A 27,721-nucleotide genomic window follows, 5' to 3' on the forward strand; every position below is an offset into this window, starting at 1 on the left:
CACCCCGACACCACCACCAACAACAACGACCAAAACGCGTCCAAATTCATTGAGAGCAGCGCAGACCGTCTCCTCCTGGCTCCATAAACGAGCGCCTCAGTCGCCTTGTTCCTCTCCCCCTCCCCGTCCTTGCAGTGGTCGTTTTTTGTGTGCCCACTCCAGGCATCGAACCGCCGGACTTCTCCCGTTGACTTCACATTCTTGCAAGGTAGGAAGGATGCTGTGCGTAAAATCCAGTTAAAAAAGTCGCTTTATTACTATTATTATTATTATTATTTATTTTTTAGCACATTATATTTTACATGGATTTCAGTATGATCCCGGCTGGTGCGTCGTCCTTTTTTAGGTTTTCTAAGAAGGATTAGTTGTCCTAAAGGAGGCACAAATTAAAAATAATCTGTAATCTAGTAATTGCGCCTCCAGATGTTTATATCTATCTATATATATAGATACATATATTTGGCACACATGAGATTAGCGCGCTTGGGTTCACGCACACATATGGAGCCCGGCAGGCTTTTAGATTCATCCAAAGTGAAGAGGCAATCAGTGGTTTATGTAATCCTCTGTCTGCGTGGCTGGGTGTGAATTTTCTCGGTGATAATTGTCACCAGTGTGCGTTGGCTTGGTGTGACAAGGCACGCTGTGGTGTGATGAGTTCTGGTGCTGATGTTGCAGAGGATGTGTGTGGCAAGAAGATAATAATGATGAAGAGGAGGAGAAGGGGGGGGCACTCTTTAACCCATCACTGGGGGGGGGGGAGCCCCCCCACCCCACCCCAAATCAATGCAGACATGAGCGCAATCTGCCTTGCCCCCACCTCTCACCCATTTCTAATCAAGGAGGGAGGCAGGATTATGCTGAAATCCAGCCAGTTGCACCCTCAGATTGCTGCGTTTTTCTCGCCTCACCGGGGCTCTGCCTTCTTTTCAAGGTCAGTCCCTGTTGGCAAATCATGGTTAAGGGATGGCGTTATGCAATACCCCCACAGCCAGGCTCAGGGGGCAACACTCATCCCTTGCAGCATGACCACGTCTCCGGGTTAAAAAGGCTGCTGCTCCTCTGGGGGAGCATAAGGTGTGTGACTCAGATTTGGAATGATGCTGTCTCTGCGAAGGGGTTTGCTTCTCAGTCAAAAATACTGAGGATGCACCGCACCAGCCTGTCGCTGCGCAAAACGGCGCACTGCATGAACTTAACAGGGTGATGATGCAGGGCTGGGGTGTGCAGTGTTGCCAGTTAACTGGAGCATCACGCTTTTGCAGAACACTTCTTTGTTTTGCTTCTTTGACAAAAAGTTGAAGACCCACTCTGATGAAAATGGGGTTTTTGGAGTTTTTATCTTTTTTGTGACATTTTTCTGACGATAAAGGAAAAAATATAAAACAAATTAAGCTTAAAATGGCATTTCTGAGTATTTCTTTATTCAAATCATTTCGAATCCAGAGCAGATGAAAAAATGCAGTTTTAAGAAGATCCTACAATAATCTGGGTGGGCCACAAGCTCCCTGCTCCGCTTCATTCTGATGGATCCATATGTAGATGACTAAATCCATGTTCTGTATTTTTCCGAATATAAGTTGCTCCGAACATGCACCAAAAAATGCATAATAAAGAAGGAAAATATCATGACTAAGTCGTACTGGAGTATAAGTCACACTTTTAGGAGACTGAGCAGCGCTTTTTCTTCTGCTCTCTTGCGGTTGTTGCTTTAAAGAAAATCGCATATAAGTCACACCTGAGTATAAGTCGCACCCCTGGCCAGACTGCAAACAAAAAAAACCCAGCTTATGTTCAGAAAAATACAATATGTCTTCACTTTCCTCGTCTGAGCTGTCGTCTGGTTCAAATCTGTCTGGCTGGATGGCTCCAATATTGATCACAATTTTTGTTGCACCAGTAACGCTAGGTTATGGATGTGATGGGCTGTAAGCTAGCGGGAGAACATGTAAACAGAGAGCTCTCAGTAACAGGGACGGGAAGGGGGGATGGGGTAGCTCCTTGTTAACGGTCCCACCCACAACTCAGAAGTGAATTGCTAATGAACTCCTGCTGCTCTGCAGAAACTATTTTGTTAGAAAATGACACAGTTTCTTAAAATGTAGGCTAAAAACGGCATAATCACAATCCCAGACTACCAGGAACGCTTTTACAACAGGTGAAAAGATGATGGGAGTAGGACTTTGAAAATTTGGGTTGCATCTTTTGGTCGGGCAGCCTTTAAATGCGACGAGTCAAATAGGTTGCAACAAAGTAAACCGAAATCTATGAACATATGTGCCAGAGCAGCCCAGTTGTGGGAGCAAAAATGGGCCAACAGCTGCACACAGCCCAGACTCAGAATCAGCCCCACTGCTTGGATGAATGACAGGAGACGGTGTGGCCAGGAGCACATGCATTATGAAGCAGTCTGAGCTTTAGTAAGCACTTTGCGAGCATGACGTAGGAGGATGGCTGTTCGGCTCCACACCCGAGATCCATGTCCTGCTGAAATGTTCGGTGTAGAATTTGGAGGTTCGTGCATTTGAAAATGTCAACACTCGTGACGCAAGCATGAGCTGACGGTCGAATTGGCCTGCTAACACGTGGCGGTGATGCATTTGCTCGCTGTTGTGTAAAGGTTCACATACTTGGCGTGCACACGCAAAGACACCCAATGTGTCATCTTTCCCAGGATGCATGTCTCCTCCTACAGCTGCTGCCTTCAGCCTAAGCCGATCTGAATGCAATGCAACAGAGGAATGATTATTTGGATCCTCTATTCTTGGGAGAAATTTTTTTTACATTTATTTTTATGCTTATTTTACCCTTTAGAATATGAAACACAATTTATTTTTATTTATGTTTACAATTTACAATCGATTTTAAAGCAGAGAAAATGCCACAAAAAAGACTACCTGCCCCTGTTGATGTTTTTCAGACTGCCACATGCATTTTTTTTTGGAAAAATAAAAGAGGATAGAAAGAAAAATGGTTTGCTTTGCTCCTAAATCACACGGAAAAATCCCCAAGCAGCAGTTTAGTCGATTTCCACAGTGAAACGGCAGCAGATGGATGGCAGAGTCGGTTATGAATGAGAAAATGTTTCTTCTATTTATGGACGGACATGAAGCTTAGGGCGTTACGGAAACACAAAACTGGCATTCCTGGACTCTTGGAAAGCTTCTATTTGAAAAATGAGGGTATTACTTTAGCTAAACTGCTTTAATTTCTCACATTTTTCCTGTAAAAAGCTGCTGGACTGAATGCAACCTGTTTGCTCATAGGCTAGAGAAAACAATGACACGTCTCTCGCTCAGGGCTGTGGCAATACTTGCTTTCTTCTCGTCTTTTTAATCTTTAGACTCCACCTTTGGCGGAATCACCCTTGCTTTCTCTTCTCTCATACTGTCATACCTACATCCATGAATCTCTTCCTTATTCTGCCTATTGGCCTCTTTTTACTATAAAATCACAATTCCTCTTTCACTATCTCAATCTGCTTCCCTGCATTAATCTCCAAAACATCTACCATGAGCTGTTCCCCTGATGGATTCATTCCTCATTCTATCCATCCTCGTCACTCTCAAAGAGAACCTCAACACTTTCATGTCTGCTAAATCCAACTCTGCCTCAAATCTCTTTCTTAAACTGCACATACCGGGCATGTGACGCACATTCTTGAATGTGCATTTAGCCCGTGGTATTCACACTGGACTGTTGCTACCTGGTCCTAGCGCATGTCCACCACCTACAGTTGGAAGAGACTTGGTGCAAAATGTCAAAGTGGTGCAAATCTCGTGAATTTTGCTCCAGGCTTTTTTCTTTCACAGCTCTATTCCGATATATGAATGACTTGGTGTCACATAATTCCTTTATTAATTTCTCCTCTATGACTGATTTTCAAATGGTTGACACTTCAGCGAATTAAAAGACACACTATCCATACGTTACTACCAAGAATGAGTCCCTGATTGATCTAAGTTGGTTTAACTTGCAAAGCGTGTGTAACCCTTGTGCTATCCTAGGCACTTTAACATTGGGAGTTGGGTCATCTGGACCAGTGTTTTTCAACCTTTTTTGAGCCACGGCACACTTTAACCTTGACAAAAATCCCGCAGCACACCAGCATCCAAAAATTAAAAAAAGGAGAAACTCAGTCTGTATTGATCTACAGCCCCTCCACAATCTCTCATGCATTTTTGTGATAATTGTGGCAGAAAAAGCTGGAAGCTGCAGCTGTTTTTTAAAAGATGTAATAAAAGTTAAGTTAAAAGATTTAAAACTGTTTGATGTGTGTCTGTTGTGGTTTCAAGACGTTAAGAGGGGAGGCCCATTGTGCGCCGAGATGCTCATGCTGTCACTTTAACCCAATGCATCATGGGAGATGCAGTTCAATAATCCGCCGAGGGCAGAAAGACTAGCGTCTCTGAGCTTCATTGTTTTGTTCACTTGTTCCACGGTCTGACACCAGATTCTGTGGAAAGCTACACCGCTAAAGATGAGCTTTAGCTGGTATTTTTGTTAGAACTGAGCGACTTTATCAGCAGAATTAAGAACAAGGAAGTGAAGACTTCTGATTGGTCAAATTGATGACATGTGATTAAGATTCAAAAGTTTGATTGGCAGAGACAGATAAAGGGACGGGACTTTTCAGAAAACGGCTTTAGTTGCAGCTAAATCGCGGTGCCGTCATTTTTTAATTTTCAAAATGTCTTTAATAGAATCAAATAAACACAAAGAAAAAATTATTTTACGATCTTTCATATTCCTAACTTCTCTGTTTTATCAGGGCCTGTTTGGATGAACAAAGAGCTGATATCCTGGAGATGGAAAATTTTGTTAAATCAGTTAATGTGGGCAATTTCCCACGGCACACTTGACCATCTCCCACGGCACACTGGTTGAAAAACACTGATCTAGACTGGGCAGTTTACTTTTGCTATTGGGTTTCCTAGATGGTTTATCCCTGTTTGCATTGTCTGAGAATCACACCAAGGTTCACTTGCAAGTTGAGATGCATCAGCTAGATTTTTAGGCTGTTTCTGGCTTAAGATTATTTTGATAACAAATTTAGCTACCGTAATTTTGCTATGTGAAAATGCATGTTGTCTTTTCTGGACCCGGATAGATTCACTTTTCTTTTAAAAAATGTCCTCCTAAAATAAAAAAAACAGAACATTTTACAGTTCAAAATGACCTTTTCTCACTTTAGTTCAAAAATACATTTAGGCGATGCAGGAATACAGAATATAGTGTGGGGGGGTGGTGAGACATCTGAAACGAAAAACCTTTTTTGTTCACCAAATGAGCAATTCCTGCTTTTAGCTTCATAGAGACTTTAACCCTTTACAACAGGGATGGACTTCAGGGCCACCACCGTTGTAGTTTTTAAGATAGCCTTCCTTTCTTATTGTTTATGACATGAATTAGTTGTTTCTGATATCTGCAAAGGCAGGGGTGGTTGGAAAAGACACAGAACTGCCACTCGAGAACTAAAGTGTGAGGTTCCCGAGAATGTGGAAGAGAGCAATAGGAGACACACGTAAAACAAGATTTAAATCAGAATCACAATAACAAATAAAACAGAAGGTTGCAACAGAATTAATACCATTTGCGTTTTGATGAAAAGTCACTGTGGGGTCTGAAAAGCTGCTAAATTTAGCCAAATCAAGATGGAAACTATTTCTACATTTTCACTAGTTGTTACATTATCAGGCATCTTTAGAGCAAACGAATAGCTTTCTTTATTTAACACATTTCCAAATGCCAAATACATTAAGCAGTATTAAATGGCTTTTTTTCATTTGGACAAAGTTGAGTTAAGGTAAGAAGTACAGTAATCCTTTCTCCAAACCAGGATTTATTTGTTTGTTTACTTGTTTAGTTCTTGGACCCTGCTGAGCTTTTTATTTACTAAAAAAGCAGACTATCTGAAGAAATCAAGTAGGTCTGGAGCACAGAGTTTAGAAAAACGAATTTCCCTAAAATAATGCATTTTAAAAAATGTGTTTGCTTTTCATGTTGTATCTTGATTCACTTTCCAGTAATCTCAATTCACTGTAAGTCTTTCCTGTTGATCAAATCACTCTGGTTAATGCAATAAAGTTCATACTGTCTATAGTTACTATAGTGCATATAGTTACTAACTGCCAAAACATGTCAGGCATGTTAAAACACAACCCGAGTCTGATAACAGAAGAACCAAGAAGGCAAATCACTCTGGCGTTTTTTTTAATAACTCAACTGAACTTTATTTTTTTATCTGCAGGTATTTCATTAATAATTACTCAATTTAGTTTTTGCTTTTCAGGAACATGAAGCATTTGAGTTAAACACGATTCTTTGTCTATAAAAAAACTATTTAAATTAGGACTAGCGATGGACTGGCCAACTGTTCAGGGTGAACTGTAGTACAGTATTGACTATAAATGAGAACTGACTCGCTCGTCCCAAGGAATCCAAATAAACAGCTACTACTCAGTCATTATACTGGTCAGAATAATCATTCTGGGTCTGCTACCCTTTTCTTTTCATCATATTGTTTTTATAGTGCAAGGTATTGAAGTTAGAAACTGACCAATCAGATGTCTTGATAAAAGTGATGCCTGCTGGCGCCCACGTCAAATGTTACCCATGAAGTCAGGATATTACCCTGCTCAATGGTTGATAAAAATGTTTTCGTCTCCAAAAATTGCAATGACAACAACACAAATATGGGGAGAGTAATGTTTTTTCTTCTCTATAAGATACACTTAATAGCCTTAAATTCCCTTTAATCTGGAGAACCTCAGAAATGGATTAATTGGGTTTTTCTAATGCCGAAGCGATTGGCGCATTGTCAAAATGTTAAGTGTTAAGGTTGGGTGTTACTGTGAATACACTAACACGGCTAACGTGTAGCAGTATTGGACTGTTTTTTATGTGTTGTAAGCAAGGTTGGGAGTTACAGGTTACACTGTTAACGTGTTACAAACAAGTTCTAGAGTACCTGTGAACGCATTTAGTAAAGTCTGACAGACTGAGGGATTTATCTGTGACTGTTGTCTCGCATGAAGAGAAACAAAAGGTTGAAGTGCCTTATATATGGCATCATTTCAAAAAAATGGACCATTCTTTGATGGTGCACCTTATAATCCGGTGTACCCTACACTGCCAAATATATTCTTCATGAATTGTCACAGAGGAACTCTTTCTGGCAGTTTAATGTTTCAGCCTTAAATCCTAGAGTAAATGTGGACAGAGACACTTTTGGAAAAGTGCCTGGATGTTGTCTACTTGCTTTATGATGGACTAACATCCAGGGAGATAAAGTCACCTGAAAAGCATTTCCATGCTGCGTTGTCACAAGAGCAAAGCTAGTAAAACATCAATTAAACGACCAGAATTGCATTGAGGTGTAAAATAAAATGCTCTACATGGGAGGCGCCTTTAAAAGCATCACAAGTCGGTCTCACCGCACAGGAAATTTATCATCATTTAAACCGAATCCAAAGGGATGTACTGACTTTTTTTTTAAGTCAATCTCAGGTCACATGGAAAAACCAATCCTGCAGGGAACTAAGTTTCAGCGCCAGTGCTTCATCAAATGAACATATGTGGCACAGTTGCAGTACATTAGCTGCAACACCTGCTCACCACTGCGCCTGTAGGGAAGCTGGCATTGCGCTGCACACTTGCTATTGGTCTTTTAATGCCAAGGAGGTCCAATGAAAGATTATGGCCCGGTATGGATGGGATTTGTTAAGAACTCATAAAGACTGAAGAGCATTGCAGCTTTGGCGCCATGCAGGCTGAACGGCGCATGCGGAAGACAATGATGCAATAACGTTTTCTGATTTATCTTAATGGAACTCTTCTTCATAGCTTTTTCCTACAATAAAACATTTTAGTTTTTTTGTGATTACCGTATTTTTCAGACTAAAAGTCGCAATTTTGTGTGAAATTTATTCCACAAATTATGTGAACAAGAATGGACATTTCATCCTGAAATGTAATTCCTAATAACTGCATAGATAATATTAGACTGAATATATGTAGCTTCAATACTGTAACTGTATTTAGTTTCATGAAACATTGGAGGGATTGAATAAAGGCTTGTTTCCAGTGAGCAATACGACACGGTCGGATCCAGTATTTTGAGCAATTTCATTACAAAATGTACCCATTAAGCTGCTCCGAACTGTATTATTTTGGGGCCCCAGGGGTTGTAGCTCCATTGAGAAATGAAAAAGACCGGTTAGGGCGGAGCTTCTGTTGTCACATGATGAAACTCGTTGATTGGCAGAAGGTCATTACAAAAAAAAAAGTACTAACCGAGCGCCAATGTTTCTGGCTGTATTCCTCTTCGTCGCCCGCAGTCTTCTCTCAAGCAACATTAAATGACTTGTATATACAAATTACCAAAAGCCAAGCAAAAATAAATAAATAAAGAGCTGCTGATTGCTACGCAATCAGTCTTCACCCGCATGCGCCGTAACGGTCCAACTTTGAGTGGAAACTCTTGCCTGGTGTACCATACCATACCACTCAGAGAAAACGAGGCAGAATGTCTAGGATATTAGTGCAACATCTGAGCGATTATTAGGATAACCATAGCATAAAGAACATGCTAACAAGTCAACTAAAATCTTTGTGTCACTTCAAATCACTGAATCTGTTAAATTCAACATTGTCTGTTTCACTTTGGAACAAACCGAGGCCGGCAGTTTTTCTGCATTGCTGTCAGTAGCTAATACTGACACACACAGCGCCCTCTAATGATTGTTAGTGGGAAAATAACAAACACAAGAGCCTATTTATTTAAAATAAAGCACGTATAAGTTGCACTCGAGTATAGGTTGCACCCCCGGCCAAACTAAAATAAAGATTGTGACTTGTACTTGAAAAGTACGTTACATATTTGAAACGACCCTCGGGAAAAGTTAAAATACAAAAAAAACCGAAAAGTAAGTAGTTCTACATGTCCCACTGATCCGGCTCTTGCTTCCACTCCTCATTTGTTTATGTTTATTTTTGTAGCTATCTACAAATCTTTGGTTTCAGCTTTCCTGAATCACTCCCAGCACATCACACACAGGCGCGCCTTTGTGTTCCGTTTTTTGCTTTGTGTTGTCTTTTGAAAGATGCCGACATCAATCATTTGCTTGTGGGCTCGTCCTGCATCGTTCTCTTGTGTGCAGGAAAAATGGGGAAACAGAACAGCAAGCTGACTCCTGAGGTGATGGAGGACCTGGTGAAGAACACGGAGTTTAACGAGCACGAGCTGAAGCAGTGGTACAAGGGATTCCTGAAGGACTGTCCCAGCGGCCGGCTCAACCTGGACGAGTTCCAGCAGCTCTACGTAAAGGTGCGGCATCAGTCCATCTCTTTTTTTCCTTAACCGATTTAGCTGCTGCACAACATGGACGACAGCTGATATATGCTTGAGGTACATGGTGCATAAATGCAAAGCAAAACAGTTTTCAACTTTAGGAAGAAAAGATTAATATGGGAAAAAAAGAATTCAGGAAAACAAAACAGAGGCCAGAAGTAGAAAGTTTTTGAATGCCTGCCAGTTTAGAGTACGTGTAAGAAAATGAGTGAAGATGTAAAATAAACTGGACTTTTGTCAGTAAATCCCAGTTTCTACAGCTCTACCCTTTAGGCCACACCAAGTATGTGATGGACTTTTACGAACGAACTGAACGCAGGTTCTTGAACACACTTTTAGCAAGTTGTGTTTACACTGGACTGTTGCTACATGATACTAGCGCATGTCTGTCACCAACTACAATATCTATTATGATATATGAACGGTTTAATGTCATTTAATTTCGGCCGGGCACACAAAAACACAATTGTTAAGTTCTCCTCCATGGTTGATTTCCCAACGGTTGGCACTTCAGAATTTTGAAAAGGACACTACGCATACATCAGTACCAAATCCTAGTCCCTGACTGGTCAAAGTTCAACTGGTTTCATTTTCATCGAGTGTTCCATTGGAGCACATTTTGTACGTTTAGCCTGGAAATAGACTTAGTGACTTCTGTAGTGATGCGTGAACGTAAGAGTTTTGAGTATATGCGCGTCTACATGGCCTTTTCATTAGAAGCGATTGCTTGAAAGCGCGTTGCCAAGGGCAACTGCCCTTTGTCTGTGGGTGAAAAATTGTCAAACCTGTACACAGGTGGCCCACACAAAAGATATCAAAGTCGTAAACACCCCTTGCGTGCAGCATTTGCATGCGGTCAGTTCATAGACACTACGTACACCTTACTAACAGCTGAAGTGCGCATAAGGGCACTTGTATGACAGCATCACCTATACATCATTAGGATGTGTAACTTACATTATCCCCACAAATACGTCATGATAAACTCACTACACATACGACATTCAAATGTTCCATTTTGATGATGTTCCCTGAAGTGCAAAACTGACCTGCACTTCTCTTAAGGTGGTGCCGCTTCTCTCTACAACCTTTCATGGGCCCGGAAAACCCATACACCACACGGGTGCATGTGGCTCTAATTTGTGGATTTATGTGATCAAGGAGTGGAGTCTTAGATATTTTTTTAGAAAATGAGAATGTCATAAAGGACTAAAAACGACTACAATCACAGTTCATAGCTGCATTTAGTCCTGTACCAATGACTTTATGATGCTTTCCATCTTAAATAAGCACAGTTGTAATACTCGGATGAGAGTAATGTTGGAGTTATCTCTCAATACCTACAGTTTAAGCCCTAAGCCTTTGAAACGACAGGTCTTTAAGTCCTTCAAATTAAGGGTCACCCCTTTTTAAAACGACAGGCTTAAACAGGAGTTCGGAGAAAGTGCAGCTGAATAAAACACATTTACACATTATTTCTTATGACAGCACAGACACTGGTGGGAGAACAACTTTCCTAATCATTCCTTCCAAAATTTTCTATTCTGTTTTTATATAATTCAGCTATATATGTATATATATATAAAAAAATGCCCCTCTCACCCTCCGCGGGTGGTTTCTCACCCAAGCTCGGGTCCTCTACCAGAGGCCTGGGAGCATGAGGGTCCTGCCCAGTATCTTAACTGTTCCTTTTTCTGGACTGAGAGGTCTGAGGTCTTTCCAGGTATCTGTTGTAGCCACTCCTCCAGCTTGGGGGTTACTGCCCCGAGTGCTCCAATTACCACAGGCACCACTGTCACCTTCACTTTCGTGAAGGTGACAATGGAATGTATATTATAAATATAAAATGGAAATTATATCTAGAAATTAAAATGAAATATTATAAATGAAAGCAAAAAGAAAGCGGACGTCCCATAATACCTACCTTTAGTGGTTTTCTTATTTCTTTTCTATTTTTAACAGTCATTTTGATTTCTGAAAATAACCTTTGTTTTCTGAAATGTTTAATTTTTAAACTGTAATGGTTTTTTTTAATTATTATTTATGTCGCTTTTTTTTTATTGTCATCGTAATCTTTAACATGTTTGGCATTTCTTGATGTGATTTGCACTTCAGGGCCACCATACTTTTTCCAGCAAAAATTACAAACAAAAAAAATCAATTTTCCATAAGCGTTTGTCATTTTTTATTCTTTCTAGGGCTTATAATTATGTTTTCCTTATTTAAATAAATGTTGTTTCAAATTAACCCAAGCAGTCATATTTTCCTTATATGGTCTCCCTGCAACAAACTAATTATAGATTAGTCCATTTATTTTCTATGTTGCCTGTTAAGTTTGAAGCATCTGAATGTGTTATTGACTAAAATGTGCCTTTAGGGTTGATTTGGAATTAAAATATTTTTTTAAAGAAGAGATAATTAAATTACCATTTTACATTAATAAATATAGTCCTCTTCAGATCTAATAGGGCACATTAGGACACCATGTTAGCAGCAAAAGTGTTGTCATAACAATGCTCTTTGCAGAAATGAATCAGGATGTGTTGCCATGTTGGTAAATTGCAAGGAGAGGAATGAGAATTAATTATCAGATCTCCATTTATGCTAAAACCGCCACGCGACGGTTTGCAGTGTTAGTTGGGGTTACATGAATGCACTCTGAATCACAGCAAAACATTCCTCCTTTAAAAGCTTCAAGGAGGCACGGCAGCCCTCTCCCTCCACCCTCCTCTGCTGTATCCGAGCAGAAAAGTGAAAGAAGTCAATATCAAAGACGTTCAGATGATTATCTTCTCATGCTAATGTATCCCCTGTATCGTTCGTCTCCTGAAAAAAGCGGTGGGAGTTTGATTTAATCATTGGTTCATTTAGTCTCATTAGAGATTAAAGGATATGGTCACAGAAACAGTGCCACAAATGCAGTGATTACATTCAAATTGCATTCGTATGAATTAGAGACACCTTTACCTTTTGTTTGAAATAAATAGTGACCTTATATCTCATAGATTCACATTATTTTTCTATCTCTTAGCTGGTAAACTAGTCTCAGATGGTTTGTTGCAAAACAGCTGTATTAGAAAAATGTACAAAAGTAAAGATGCACAAATTTTTATCTTTTAAGGAACAGAAGATAGCAGCATGGACAATTTTTATTCTTTTTTCTACATAAGTTTGTCCACCCATTAAAATTTGGTGTAACACATTTCAATCCTAAAACAATTGAGGATAAACAGCATAAAAAAAAGTGTGTGAAATTAATGTGCATTACTGCAGCTTCCATTAAAATGAGGTGGATGCTGACAGGGCCTCTTTTTGATTTAACTTCATTTGATTTGAAATGGTTTATTTCAAGCAATCAAAGCAAAAATCAGCAGTTTTACATCCATACAAAGAAGTATCAAACTTACTAATATACTGAGTTTTCTTGGGATGTGGGAGGGCAACACAGCAGCCCCCACTGCTGTTCCCTAAACCTTACACTGTGAGCTGTCGCCGGCGACACCGAACTAACACACGCTTCCTGACATACCACAGCTCTTCAACTGTTTACGTGATCACTGTGAATCAGCTGATTCTGATGTGAGAAAAGCTGCTTTGTGCGGATATGCAACACATTACTAACGTAAAGTGTTGCATAATGGGGCAAAGCTGCTTTTACGTCGATTGTATAATACTTCACTAGTGTAAACTGCTGCTTTTCTGAAAAATGTCAACAGTGGAGCTGAAGGGTTAGGCTAAGTAAGATGTTAAAAGTAACCAACAACACGGAGAAAAGGGATTTTTGTATTGTTTTTTTGGTGTGCGCTCTGTGAAGTCTCCAGGTTAGCAACCCTGTCTATGAGTTGCTTTTTCAAAAGCTAGCCTAAACTAATTTTAAGTTTTCTTTATTTTTTAAATTAGGTTTAGAAACTGTGGAAATAGTCTCTTGATTTATTTATAAACTCTCTTTTTGAACAACTGCCTATTAATATTTTATTGGCATACAGACTAAAGTGTAGTATATATACAGAAAAATGAGGGATTCGGATCAGTTTAAGATCCATAATAACTGATCTTATTCGTTTTACTTTTTCATTCTATGAAATGAGGCTCTTCAAAAACTGTAAGATTTTATTTTCCAATCTCTTAAGACATAAATGCCTTAAAGAAAATGTGATTTGCTACGTTCCTCTATTGTATTAAGCGGCTGCATGTCTTAACTTCCCGAAAGGCCTCGAGGAAGAAAGCCCTCTTAAGCGGTGTAAGGGTACGCCTCATTCTTTTTTATCACTGCCGGGAAATGCTTCAGGAGCAGAGGGGGCTTCTGTTACATAAGACACGCTCCGGCAGTACGGTCCTCGATGCACTTCCACTCACGCATCGGCCGAGACCAGTTTAGAAGAAACAAAGGTATCTATACCAGGTGCTCTGGGAAAGAATGTTGTCAGAGTAACTTCAGGTTTCATAAAAAATAAAAAATATACACAGGAAGAATCCACTGAAAACAAACACTCTGGGGTTCTGGGACGTAGGAGGCAGTTTTGTCAAAGCTGCACATGCAGGCAAAAAAAGGCAACATGAGACACAAAAAAAGGGCAGTTCAGGGTTTATCCTGTTGAGTTTGATTGGCGTATTTAAATCTTAACGACTAAGTAAAAAAAAGTGCGACCTCACGTTAGAGGGACATGATGTTCCCGTGAAGAGCGGCTGCCCTAGTGTGTGTTTGTGGGGTGATGGGGGGGGGTTATATGTTAAGTAGGAGGAGGCAAAACGCCGTGTTTGCGTCAGTAGAAGGCAAGGAGCAAAAAAGAGGGGAGATAAGTAAGCGTGTACAAGCAAGTGCTGTACATTATTTATTAGCCATTAGAGTCATGCAGCAGAGTGGGATGCATATCTGTGAGTTGGTCTACATGCACTGGAATGTTTTTTTTGTTTTTCTTTTTCACTGTGACACTCCCACTCATGCTCCGGCCCACACCTTTGCACCGCCCACACAAAACAGACCTGCAGCTGTGACACTTCTGCAGAAGCTCCCCCTGCCGGGAGGCTGAACACTGAGTGACCTGCACAATGCTGAAGTCATGGGTCATACGTATTTGTGTCTGTTACTTTTATGAATAGATCCAAAAATGAGTTAGGAAAAGCAAGTGTAGCTCTGTGAATTAAATTTGAATTTTCACCCATGCCTTTGTCTGCAGGTACCAATATTTTCTCAGCCAAAAACTAAGATGGTGCCCTTCATGTAAAAATTCTTAGTGTTGTATTTAAGTAAAAAAATCACATCAAATCAAATCAAATCAACCTTTATTTATATAGCACTTTTTCAACAACATATGTCACTCAAAGTGCTGTGCATAAAAAACAATAAAATTTAAAAACAAGATGACAAGACAAACCGTGCAACAACCCCCCCCCCCCCCCCCCCCCGCAAAAACACACACACACACACTCCCACACACACACACATCAATAAATAAATAAATAAATAAATGAATAAATAAATAAAAAAGTGATAAAAATGATAGAATGTAGAGACCAGGCTTTGTCCTGACGTGGGGAAACGATATTTTGGGGACATGTCCACACCAGCGACCCCCCAACCCAAGTTCACGGAGAACACTACCACAGAACCCCCCAGATCCGATCAAAAGAGTCAGACCCAGGAGATCCCACTGCAGCGTCCCCGCTCACTGAGAAGGGTCAGTCACTGATGTGGAGGATCCCTCAGAGAAAAACACTGGAGTGTAATAAAATGTAAAAGGAATAAAATTAAAATATGTATAAAACATGGACAAAAAACAAATAATTACATAAACCTTAATAGGCATGTGAACCGGACTCAAAAAACAATAACATTTGATCTATTGTAAAAGCGTTTCCAGTGGTCTTTTAATGAGGATTATGCCATTTTAGCCATAATCAAAAAACCTGTATCATTTTCTAGGACATAGTTTTTGCAGAGTGGCAGTAGTTTACCAGAAATCCGCGTCTGAGTTGTGGGCGGGACTGTTGACACAGAGCAACATAGAGCTAGCTCTCTGTTTACACTCTCTCCAGCCCCTACACCCCGACCTAACTTAAGCTGCGACAAAAAACTGGTGAGCAATATTGCAGTTATCCAGCCGTACAGTTTTGAGCCAGATTCTAGCTCAGACGAGGAAAACAAAGACGTACATGGACGTATTTGTCTGTAAGTGGATGCATCAGTATGGAGCAGAGCAGGAAGCTCGTGACCCACCCAGTGTATTTTCTACATTAAAATACTATATTTTTTCAAACTGCATTTTTTCTTTGCTTCTGATTTACAACTATTGGACAAAGAAATACTCTGAAATGCAATTTGATGCTTAATTTTCTTCACATTTGTCCTCCATCATGAGATGTTAAAAACACAAAAAACTGTTTTCATAGAAGTAGGTCTTTAAATCGAGTTAAAGTTTTTTCAGATTTACGTGAGGATAAACAGTTGAATCTTTTATGGAAATTCCAATAACAAACAAAAACCAATATTAGTGGATGAGTTTTATATTTTAACAATTTTGTCCCCAGATAAATGGGTTTTGGTCTGATACTTTATTGGACTAGGCTGACAAAAATCACGAAACCTGGAATAAAGCGTCCAACTGAATGGTTGGTTGAGTGAATGGCCGCAGATTCCATTTCTCCGTGTGCTCGCGCTTTTAGAGGCTGCCAGTCCCTGCTTTTAAAGTGGAAGAGAATCATCCGTGCCAAATCGCATTCAGGCGCTTAAATTGCACGTTGTGTGAAATTTCTGATTCCTGACAAGCCAGCCACCCTGTGAGCCATTTGTAGGAGGATGATGACGCTGGCTTAGTCCCTAACATGATTGATTTTGTCACTGTGGTGCGCGTTTTTTTGTTGCACCGTTCGATGCATGCAGAGACAATCACAGACAGCCGGATTACACAGTTGCATGAAAAAAGGTTGAAGCTCTCAGTGCATATGTCAACAGTGCTTTGTTATGCCTCTTAAAGGTAGAGATACATAAACCATGTAAAGCAAATATTGCAGTTGATGCCTGATTTGCGATTTGTAAGGAAATGCATTTTTAGGCTACATTTACATGAAACAAAACCAACATTTAGAAGAACTTGCTGATGTTGAAAAGCATTGTGGTGATGCAGGCACTTGCTAAAACCCAGCTGCTGACCTGAATATACATGTATGGATGGATTCCGCTCCGTTGCACCTCGCTTGCAAAGCCTAGAGGCTTGTGTTGCTGACGGATGTGGCTTGAGTGCCCGGATCTTTGAGCGTCCACCACTGGCGGGGAGACTCGTCATAGCCTCCCTCCGCTCAGGGAGAGAAAGGGGGGCAGATCGACGGATCATAGGACCAAGAGATACGCTGGTAAATGAAGTGACAGAAGCTCATTGACATCATCTGGCCAACAGCTGGTTTCTGCGAGGAAGCTTATGGTACCTAATCACTGGAGACAAAAGACAGACAGAGAAGATTGAAATGCAACATCAGATTGACATGGAACACTGACTGCGAAATCCTGCCACTTTTCAGTAGGACTTCTTTGAAAACACTGTGTGTAGTATATAGTCACGTAACATAGAGCATCCGGAACCTAAGGCTTTTGTTATTGCGTAACTTTGTGTCATACATTGACTACTGTACACATTAGAGCTGAAGGGGGAGGCTTACAAATGCACCCTTTCATGGCACCAGGGGGTATCTGATGCACAGCAGGTCCAAGTTGGGATGTATAACACTCACTGGCCACTTTGTGAGGTGCACCGTGCTTCTGCTCGTTAACGCAATTTTCTCCTCAGCCAATCACATAGCAGGAATTCTAGACATGGTCAAGACGATCTGCTGCAGTTCAAACAGAGCATCAGAATGAGGAAGAAAGGTGATTAAAGTGACTTTGTACATGGTATGGTTGTTGGTGCCAGATGGGCTTTAAGTGAGTTTGTTAGAATAAAGACAGTCAAGAAAGTGGAATCATTCATTAGTTTTATTTTTTGTAAAATTGCCAAGGTATGTGCAGATGACTTTGTGCTACCATAGTTAAAGATTGGATTAATTTTTTTCTTTCATATAGACATTTTAAAAAGTGGCCAAAAGTTAAAGCCTCAGTGGTTTTAATCCATTTTCAGTCACCCTCTGTGGGACCATTTGGTAATTAAACTGCTTAATTCCTCTCTTGGAACTATGTGATAGGCAGAAAGGTGTCAGGCCAGGTCCCATTTTTAGTCTTTAAGGTGACAACTGTGTTTAAATGTGTACAATAAAGAATCCCTGCAATGTAACTTTAGCCATCCCTATATTAGTGTGTATAATCTGAATCATTTGTTTTTGTACACCAGAAAAAAGATTGTTGGATTATACACTTTATCTTTATCCCATACTATAGTGGGTTCAATGCCTGACTAAACCATCAAAAGAGGTACACATACTACAACATGGAGCTTTTACTAAACTTCATAAGTCGTTGGAACCTCAACAAATCTCATATAAGAGTCTAGTCACATGCATGTGTGCAGGGGTTTTAACTGTACAGGTGCTGTGCGTTTTTTGGGTTGTCTGGCCCGTGGAGGGTCCTAGAGAGAAGTGTCCACATCTTAAGGGCAGCGCAGATGTGTGTTACAGTTCCCTTGAGGCTCAGTGAAAATGGAATCTACGATTGTCACTTCTGACATACTGGTGAGGCTGTTTTTCCGATGCCCTTACACCACACTCTAGTCGTTAGTAGAGCATTAGCTCCGTCTGCCCTTACAACTAGACATGGGGTGTCTGCCGGTTAAAAAGATCTGGCATGTGAACGGCACTTGTTTAGTCCACAGAATTTTGGGGAGTTCAAAACCTGATTAATCCGTACGACACACCTACTTTACTATTAATTACCCTTGTGTTTTAGATATGTGTTTTTTCACTCCATGGGCTTGCCAAGCGGTCTACGACCTTGATATTTTGTGTGAGCCACCTGTGTGCCCCTAACATGTTTGCTCATTTCTTGCCCACAGACAGCCCATATCCGCCAATAAGGGCAGTTGTGACCAAGCCAGTAGTAGAGGTCTTCTTAATGATACTAGTCTAGGAGAAGCCTTTCCATCTGTACATATTCGGAATTCTTTAGGAAGATTCTTTGCGTCCTCATTTAAACACTCAGATGTACTGGCATCATTTGTGCTGCCATAACTGATCCCTCAGTGCTATTTTATGGGTGGATGCTCACTGACACAGTGGCTTGAACTCTTGTTGAAGGTCATTCTCGCTGGCATCCCTCTGCACCACGGGATTTGAAAGCATCTCTCTGAGACTGATAACCTTGTTCCCCGTTTAGCAGCGACAGAGCATGCATTAATGGTAATACCCAGCAACTCAACCTGAATATGATTTTACCCCAGAATAGACCCAATTATCTAACGCAGGGCTTTGAAAGGCACTCTCTAACTTCATCTCCTCCTCTCTCACACCTCCACAGCAGAGGTGGCACTTGCCAAAATTTGCTGAATAATTCAATTACATACAAATCCACAGGGAGGCGCCACAAGGAGGCCAGAAAACAGATGAGAGGTCAAAAGCAATTCATATTTCTGCATCGAACCATCTGTCCATTAGTGCTCTCTGTTTTTCTGTGTCCAGCTTTTTCTGCCTCTGATCGTTTTAACACATTTGAGCTCTCCATGGTGACCTCCTTTTAATGTGCACTTCATATGCACAGACTCAGCGATTAACACCCGTTCTGAAGAGCCGGAGAGGCTACATTTTGGAAAACTACATTTTGTCTTTGTGAAAATGACAGTTTAGTAATTCAGCGTCAGATTCGGCTTCCTGCGCACTGCACAAACTCCTCACTTGTAACCTCAAAGCTGAGTCATTTTGTCCAGAGTTTGTGGAGCTGGTCTGTTGAAGTTTGCTGGAATCTTGAAGCAGAAAATGATTCCTGTATTTGGGCTGCTGCACGACACAGTTCGACGTCGACAGGAAGAATTTCATGCCTCTCAAAAGCTGTTAGCAAGGGAACAATGGAGAATGGCATCAGCGCTACAGTGATGGCGAAAGTTATTTTTAGAGCACGCCAGACAGAAACCTTCTTGGACTGACTGGATTAGACATATGGGGTGGCAAAGAGGGTGAGACATGAAAGAAATTTCTGGAAAATGTTGGGAGAGAAACACAGAGGAGGGGGTTAGACAGCACTGACATGTTGGGGTAATTTAGTATTTGCACATTTTAGGAACACATTCTCATTTGTAGCAGGTCTCCTAAAATTCCACTAAAATATTGGGATTTATTGTTATTTATTGCTGCCCCACCCGCAAAAAGCTTGCACCCCTCCAATATTTTGAGTCAATTTTTGTATCATTATTGCCAAAGATTAAGAAATCATCAATACAAGCTTCTTTACGAGTTAGTAAAAGCACATCTGATAAAAGAACTAGTTTGAATAAAAATAACAATAATAAAACCGTTCAAAATATGTATTTTCAATCCTTTACCTTGTAATGGCCTTCCACTCTACTGTTCTCATTCTCCACCCATTAAAAGTCTTCTCCACCCCCCATATAAAAGGTTCTAGCTTTTGTGTTGTCACATCTGTAATCGCGGTTGTGACCTAGCGCTTTATGAAAAAGAACAGTTAAACTGGGCTGTAACGGAACATTTTTGAACCCAGGGGGGAAAATTTGGGTATGTAGCTTGAAGTGGACGGGGGCTCATTGACTAAAATTGGCACCTCAACAACATTCCAAAAATGATGCCAGGGAGAAAGGGGTTTTATTAAACCCAATGATTTGAATAAAGAAATATTCAGAAATGCAGTTTTAGGCTAATTTTTCTTTGCATATGTCCTGCGTCATCAGAAAAAAAGTCATAAGAACATTTTAAAAACAGCAAAAATACTGAGTCTTAAAGGCAAGATTCTCTCAAATTACACTCAAAAAGGAAAACTAATGAAATCTCTCCCATCTGTTCAATTCGAGAAATACAGATATCTTAAATCTGTCATTTTTTCCTCCAAAAAGACAGAGGAAGAAGTGAAGTGAGCACTTTGTGTCAAAGAGGCTTGTAATGCCCAAGGCAAGCTGAGTCACCAGAGAGCAGACAAGCTGCCAGCACCTGAAAGAGGAAGAGAGAGGCCGCTGCTCTTCATCTCTACACACTGTGTTCAAACACAGCAACATCGGAGCAAAGAAAATTACGGAAAAAGTCAACTTAAACTCATAATCTCTATTTTACTGTTACTTTACTTCACTTTGCATGAAAGTATTTTTTCCACACCCTCAACTTGAGAGAAAACTCACAAAGTTAGACATTTTACTAAAACACGTTTTGTTGCTTTTGCAAGTTATGCAATCTTGCAAACATCTCCATGTAGATTCAGAGCTGGGATCTCAGGCAAACATGCATACAAGGCTGGGGAGTAGTGAATAATGAATCCACGCTCTTGGGGGAAAAATTTGAGGTTTGATTAGTGGTGTGTAATGGAGGCACAATATAAAGCAATGAACCAAACTCTATACGTCCAGAAAAGGATGAGAAGAGGCTGTCATGCGGTACTTTATCACGACATCTCTCTGGGCTTTGTCTCCAATTTTATTCTTCCACTCTGCTGCTGTCTTTTAGCCTCAGCTTGGCAGGAAACATGGCAGGGCTGATTTTTTATGAAAAGCTGTTTCAAAGTGCACAAAGCTGCTGTGGGTTCATCTGTCAGGCACTGACGAGATGAGCAATTTGGGAACCACCACTGTCAAGCAAAGATAAGCAAGCAGGTCCCTGTTTTTTTGTCTTTTTCCCCCGCTTTGTTTTGTTTATCGGCCTCGCTTTGAATGGAGTCACATGGAGCAGAGGGTAGCCCTCAGGTCTCTGTGCCAAACCTGGCAACCAGCAGTGAATCACTCTCTGCTTTTGATTTAGATCAAAGTTTGATATAAAGAGGAATTGAAGTGAATGTTGAAGTGTTTGCAAATTCTCTTTGCCATATCTCAATACTGAATTTTAGCATCACGATCTTGACTTTTGCAAAAGCTTTGGTCACCTCGCTAGATCACTGTACAGTTGTACAGCTGGATAGCTCCAATGTTGCTCCTCATTTCTGTTGCAATTGACGTTGTGTCTGTGAGGGGCCGTAAGGAGAGCGTTTCAACAGATGGATGAAGAGAAATTAGGGTGGGCTTACTCCACACCAACAGTCCCGCCCACAACCCAGAGGTGAATTTCTAATCATTGTCTGCCGCTCTGCAGAAACGATGTCTGATGTTTTTATTTGAACTAAAAACGGCATAATTATGACTAAAAGACCTCTGGGAATGCTTTTACAATAGATCAAAAGATGATCGGAGTTATTAGGCTCCAGTTCACCACAACATCACACCACTCAGGGGTTTTACCACTCCCTTGATTACCATGGTAACGGGAAGTGCAATTCAGCAGCATCATCTGATATTCTGCAGATAAAATGTTGCATTGAAGCCAAACTCCTGTTGTTTAAGTGTGGAAAGCCATTATTAGCTGCAGGTAATTCAACCAGCGTGAGTGAAGAAAGCCCCCTATCCATTATCTGTAAGGGTTTTGTCTAGATGCGCTCTTATATTGTATTGCTGTTGTAACAGGGTTTATATTAAAACGCCTTTTATCTGAAACACAAGAGGATGAGTGAAAATGAGCTCTGCAGAGCAGAGAGGAGTGTGTGCACAGTGCATCAGTGCAAGCCACCCTGCAGGCTCGGACGCAGTGGAACCACTGATTTACTCTGGCTCACTATCCGTAGCTTCCTGGCATGTCATCGTGCTTTTATGTAAGAGCAGACGTGCACAAACGAGGCACACACGCTCGATTATGTGCGTTCCCCAATCATTCCTCCCTCACGAGCCCTCGCCTTCTGCTCCACAAAGCCGTATCTGCGCTGCGCTTCCACAAAGTAATGTAAACAGCCATACGCACAGACCCCGCCGCCACCAAAGGTCAGGCTGGACTGCATCTGCTGTTAACAAAAGGATGCGTGAAACATCAGGCTCTGTTTACACAGCTCTGTGGCACTGCAGTGGAATTATGGAAACCAAACGAGACGAGTCGGGGATGACGACCAAGCTGTGGAGAGATAACGACACATCCACACAGTTGCTGCTTTTTGATGTGTTTCTGTGTAAACTGAATTAAAAATGGCAAATGGAAAGTGAGCTGCTTTGGAATGAGACAGTGTCCAAACATTTGAGCAGGGCAACAATCCACAGCAGACACTGTGGCCCCAGTTAATGGTGTCACTGTGTCCACCCAAAATGTACTGTATGTCTGCAGGGCTAGGGATTACATCATCAGAAAGAATTTCAAAGGAATTTCTATAAAACTGCGTAAAACAACTTCTTGTTGATTTATCCTTAAACTCTCTTCTGTGCCCTTTGAAAATGCTGTGGGCTTTGTAAAAGATGGTGGAAGTAGCTCTTTGAAAAGACAGAAAACCAAGGCGAGATAGAGGAATGGGCAGGGGGGGGCAATGCCCGCCAAAAGCCATGACTGCCTTCCTAAATGTGAAAGCAACCAAAGATCCAAAATTAACCAAAGAAATAAAAATGACCCCCATAAAACAACAACAAAATAAAAATAAAAGACAAAAAAGGATGGATAGATGGAAAAAGAGACATACATAAAAAGAAAAAAAAAAGATTAATGCAGCCTCAACAGGCCACAAACCAGTGTCCTGCGTGGTAAATGCAGAGTGTTTTAGGAATTTCATTCAACATAAAACATATAAGAAAGATATGGACAGACGAACTAATGTGATGATAGCCTGGTTTTCCATGTATTTTAGGGACTTGGAGCAACATAACACTCCTTACGCTGCACCCTAGTGGGGCTCTCTAAATAAGGGCCTGTAGAAAACACAAAAGAAAGTCAATCCTAGTCAATGGATGCAGGTATGAATTTATTTCTTAGTATTATCTTAAACATTTCAGGAAGCAGTTGCGTAGAACCTCAAATGCAGGGGAGAGGGCTTGTGGAAGAAACGTAAATGTGGGGTTTGGTGTCTTCCCCAAAAACGCTTTGACACATGGACGGGAAAGACGGAAGCCGAGCCTGCGATCACGCGTCAACCGCCCTACCTCTGCACCACAGCCGCCCCACGGCTGGATGGATGGATAAATAGTTGAATGGATATAGCAATATATTAATAAATGAATGCACATAGATGGATACTTGAATAGAAGGAGCAATAGATGGATGGAAGGATGGATTTGGCAATGGAGGGATGTTAGATAAATACATGGATGAATCTTTAGATAATAGTTGGATCTGTCTGGCTAAGATCAGAGTGGTTGTGCTCCTGAACTTCCCTTTCAAGTAATTTATTTAGATGTAACCAGTAAAGCATCTTTTCTTTTTTCTGCATTGTCAGTTTATCACCCCTCCTAAGTGTTGGATCCACACCAATGACAGCTTGCAGAGGATCATGACGGCTTTAATGTTCCTTTTAACAAAATACAAGTTTCGGTGTCGGGCTTCAGTGAGTCTGGAAGGAAAAGCTGGCATCAAAATGGACGGATGGTTCCATTCCCTGGCTGCCCCCATGTTGTCGAGTGTTTAGCTTCATCTTAATGGTTTAGTCCAAACAGCATATCAAATAGCCACAGATAAAACCGAGACGAGAATGAGTTAAATGTGTGAGAAAATGGTTGCTTGACTGGGTCGATTCGTTTTTCAAATGGTAACCGTGTGCCATCTAGTGAGTGTTTTAGTCTACAACAAAAGGCTTTTTGTCTCCCTTTTTCTTTCCCTTTGTCATTCTCTTACAAAAAGTGTTTCATAATTTGCTGGAGAGTCAAGACATACTGCCTGCTTTTTCGTTCTCTGGCATGCGTCATTCCCTCCTGCGCCTTTCAAACTCTCAGCCTTCTCGTCTTTTCCTTGTTCCTTCCTTCAACTCTTTCCATCCCGCCTCTTTCTCCTGACGTTCAGCCGAGGCAGAGCCATGCGGGAACGGGAAGCAAGTCGAATCGCATTAAAGGGGAAAAGCATCTTGTGCCTTCGGGCAGTTTCACGTACCCTTTTCAAGTCTGAAGGGGCTCCCTTGCTCAAATTAGCCAGGAGATGAACCTGTAGACGTGCTGCATCGCTGCCATGCCCCCTTCCTTTTTTTTCTTGTCACTCTTTTCTCCTTTCTTTACTTCTCTTTGTATCTTTTGATGCTTGATGCCCTCCCCTTCCCTCTCCTTTCCTTTCCTCGTCTCTTGTCAGCCTGAACTCTCAGAACTTTTCACTGCAGTCGATCGGTTTGCTGCAAGAAAAAAAAAAACGTGGGTAGTTCATCCATCTACAATGGGTGGGCACTTTTTTGTATTCCATTGCGGTTCTGCAGAACGAAGAAACTGTAGGAGCTTTTTTTATCTTTTACCATTTTTCTCTTCTCATTTTGAATGCCTTCTTTTTGTTATTTATTGCCCTCCCTCTGGGATCCACCCAAATCGTTTTTATCCCTTTGATGAAATCAACAAGAAAAATTTGTACCAAATTTTATTTTAGGATATATAGATAATATCAATTATGATGAAATGTTGAGTGATTTGGGCAATAAATGGCTCAAACATAACAAATTAAATGGATTTTTCTTTTTCTACTGCAGTTCTTCCCTTATGGGGACGCCTCCAAGTTCGCACAGCACGCATTCAGGACCTTTGACAAGAACGGCGACGGCACCATCGACTTCAGAGAGTTCATTTGTGCGCTGTCCATCACCTCGAGAGGCAGCTTCGAGCAGAAACTCAACTGGGCTTTCAACATGTACGACCTGGACGGAGATGGCAAGATCACAAGGGTGGAGATGCTGGAGATCATTGAGGTAGCACAGCCGCCATCACTGTTCAGTTCATTTTCTATGTCTACAAGGATTACAGAATGAGAGGGCGATGAATTGCCTTTTTTCATTTAGATCTGTAGGATCTGGCAATCATCGCTCAGCCTGTTCTCTAAACCAAGCTAACCAGCTGTAGCTAACACCAAACAAGCATTAGGCTGGATCAGTATTCTTCATTTTGGCTCAATTAATTACCACTGACTTGTGAGAATAAATCTGGACATGCCCAATTTCCACCATAATATCTATGAAATTTCTACATCTGAAAGAATATTCAGATTTTTGTCTTCTGGAGACACTAAAAACATGAGATACTGCATTGGTATCTAATACTCCCTGCCTTATTTACACTGTGCTTTCAATTACCAAAGCCTTTGAGGGACATTTTTAACATTTTTCAGGTCTCTAAAGGGGTATCGCCAAAATCATGAAATGAAAATCTGAAACCTGAAGAAAATCCTAAAGAAAAGATACGCCTACGCCTAAAGCACTAGATTACACATTCTGTTAGTTTTTTACTCTATTTGCTACTGGATTGGAGGATTCCAGGTTCTGATTGGCTGAAAATACTTTCTAAAGATAAACAGCGGCAACTAGCGGCAGATGTTTAGTGTTAAAGGGTTAAAAAAGTTTTAAAAATCCTAAAATTTAACTTCTGTAAATCACTAGACACCCTGAGTCTTGGCTTTGGATAAAAATACTAAAGAATGAATGTTGGTGACATCTTTAACCCCCCCCCCCGTCGTCTATCCCCGCAGGCTATCTACAAGATGGTCGGCACCGTCATCATGATGAAAATGAACGAGGACGGCCTGACACCCCAGCAGAGGGTGGACAAGATCTTCTCCAAGATGGACAAGAACAACGACGACCAGATCTCGCTGGACGAGTTCAAAGAGGCGGCCAAGAGCGACCCCTCCATCGTATTACTGCTGCAGTGCGACCTCCAGAAATAGGCGAGCAGCGCGCTCCACGCACCAGCTGCCACGGACTGCACAGAGAGAATTTCATGTTCCATTCAGTTTGCAGCTATTTCCACTGAAAAAAAAAACCAACAACAACAAAAAAAAACAACAACAAAAGATGAAAAAAAAATGCTTGGACTACTTCCTCTCAACGGATCTGCTTCTTGTGTTTGAAACACTCGTGTGCATGAGAATGTTCATTTGCTCTAAAAAGATCTCTAAGCAACACAAGACAGTGTGCTTGTGCGGGAGCACACTCACACCAGACACAACATACACACACTCAATACATATGATCAACTCGCACAAATATATATATATATATATATATAAATAGATATACATATAAATATATTTAAATTATTTAATGATAAACTGCCAAAATGTGAAGTGTGCAAAGTATTTTCCTTACAGTTTCCTTCTACTGGAGCTCGCGCATCGGTGATGTGCTTCGTTGAAATTTGTCGCTATACTCGAATTATTGTTTAGCTTTTACTGACGCATCGTCGTATTTAATTTAAACCGAAGGAAAATTCCCGCAAGGATGTACCCGTCTTAGGTCTGAAAATATTAGCACTAGGAGAGATGAAACTTTTCCCTCAAAAACAAGAACATGCTCGTCCCGTCAGTAAACACTAGAAATGTAGTTCATTTGCATGCCTTTAGGTTCTGCCTTAAAAATATCCTTTTCATCCGGCGACTGAAGACAGAAAGCCTTATCAACGCAACACGGCGACTCTCAGAGAGACTTCTACTGATTTAAAGGGGGGGGGGGGGGGGGTTTGTCTATTTGTGACCTTTTCAGACATTTTCTTTTGACTGCTGTAACTGTGGGAGCATGTTTCCCTGTAGATAAGCTGTGCTGTGTGTTGCTTTAAAAACAACAACACTCTTTTCCTGTTGAAATACACACTACAAGGCAACCTATGCTGAATGTGGAGGACTGCATCGTTTTAGCAGCTACAACTAAAAACCAGCCAAATAAAAATGACAAAGCTGAATTAGACTGGGAACAAATCCCCCCCCCAACCAGCTAACAGGTTGCATATCATTCCGAAGAGGAAAGGCTTGACGAAGCGTGTGCGACTTTCTCGTTTGTGTTCATCTGAAGAGGCTAGCAAATTCGCCCTCCTCGACCCTTTCAAAGCACTTGTCTTTTATCAATCAGCCTTTTTGTACTTTTTTTACTCCCTTCTTTGTGCGAGTCCATAACCGTGGAGACGCTGGGTGAAGTGTGGTACCTCCTAAGAACGACTTCAATAGCTTTGCTTGACCTTGATATATTGCTAAACTGCACTCGTAGAAACATTGTCGTACAGTCTCGTGGGGGGGCGGGGCAAATAAATAAGGAAATCACTCCAGTCCATCACTGTCCCTCAGTGGTGTTGATCGTCTCCGTCCGGCTTCAGATCTTTCCATCTTTTCTTCCAGCCGTTGTTTCCGATTACGACTATTAACACTATTGTTGCTGATCAGATACCAAATGTAAGCGATGGCGACTCTGTACAAGGATCCTTTTGTAGCATGTATTGTGTCCCTAATGACATGGCTGCACTACTCCCCTGTGTTGTGATTTAATCAAATAAAAGGAACTCTATGGGC

The 27,721-nt window shown here is 41.0% G+C and overlaps 1 protein-coding gene across 1 annotated transcript; it reads left to right on the forward strand.

Moving 5' to 3' along the window:
* Positions 1-33: 33 nt before the first annotated feature.
* On the forward strand, positions 34-27,721 carry vsnl1a (visinin-like 1a). Its single transcript, XM_004083666.4, has 4 exons — positions 34-208; positions 9,162-9,328; positions 24,924-25,139; positions 25,913-27,721. The coding sequence occupies exons 2-4, from the start codon at positions 9,167-9,169 to the stop codon at positions 26,108-26,110; spliced, it is 576 nt and encodes a 191-aa protein (XP_004083714.1). The 5' UTR covers positions 34-208; positions 9,162-9,166; the 3' UTR covers positions 26,111-27,721.

The sequence above is a fragment of the Oryzias latipes genome, chromosome 24 (genome assembly GCF_053564925.1).
Source record: "Oryzias latipes strain Hd-rR chromosome 24, Olatipes_Hd-rR_3.1".
NCBI lineage: Eukaryota > Metazoa > Chordata > Actinopteri > Beloniformes > Adrianichthyidae > Oryzias > Oryzias latipes.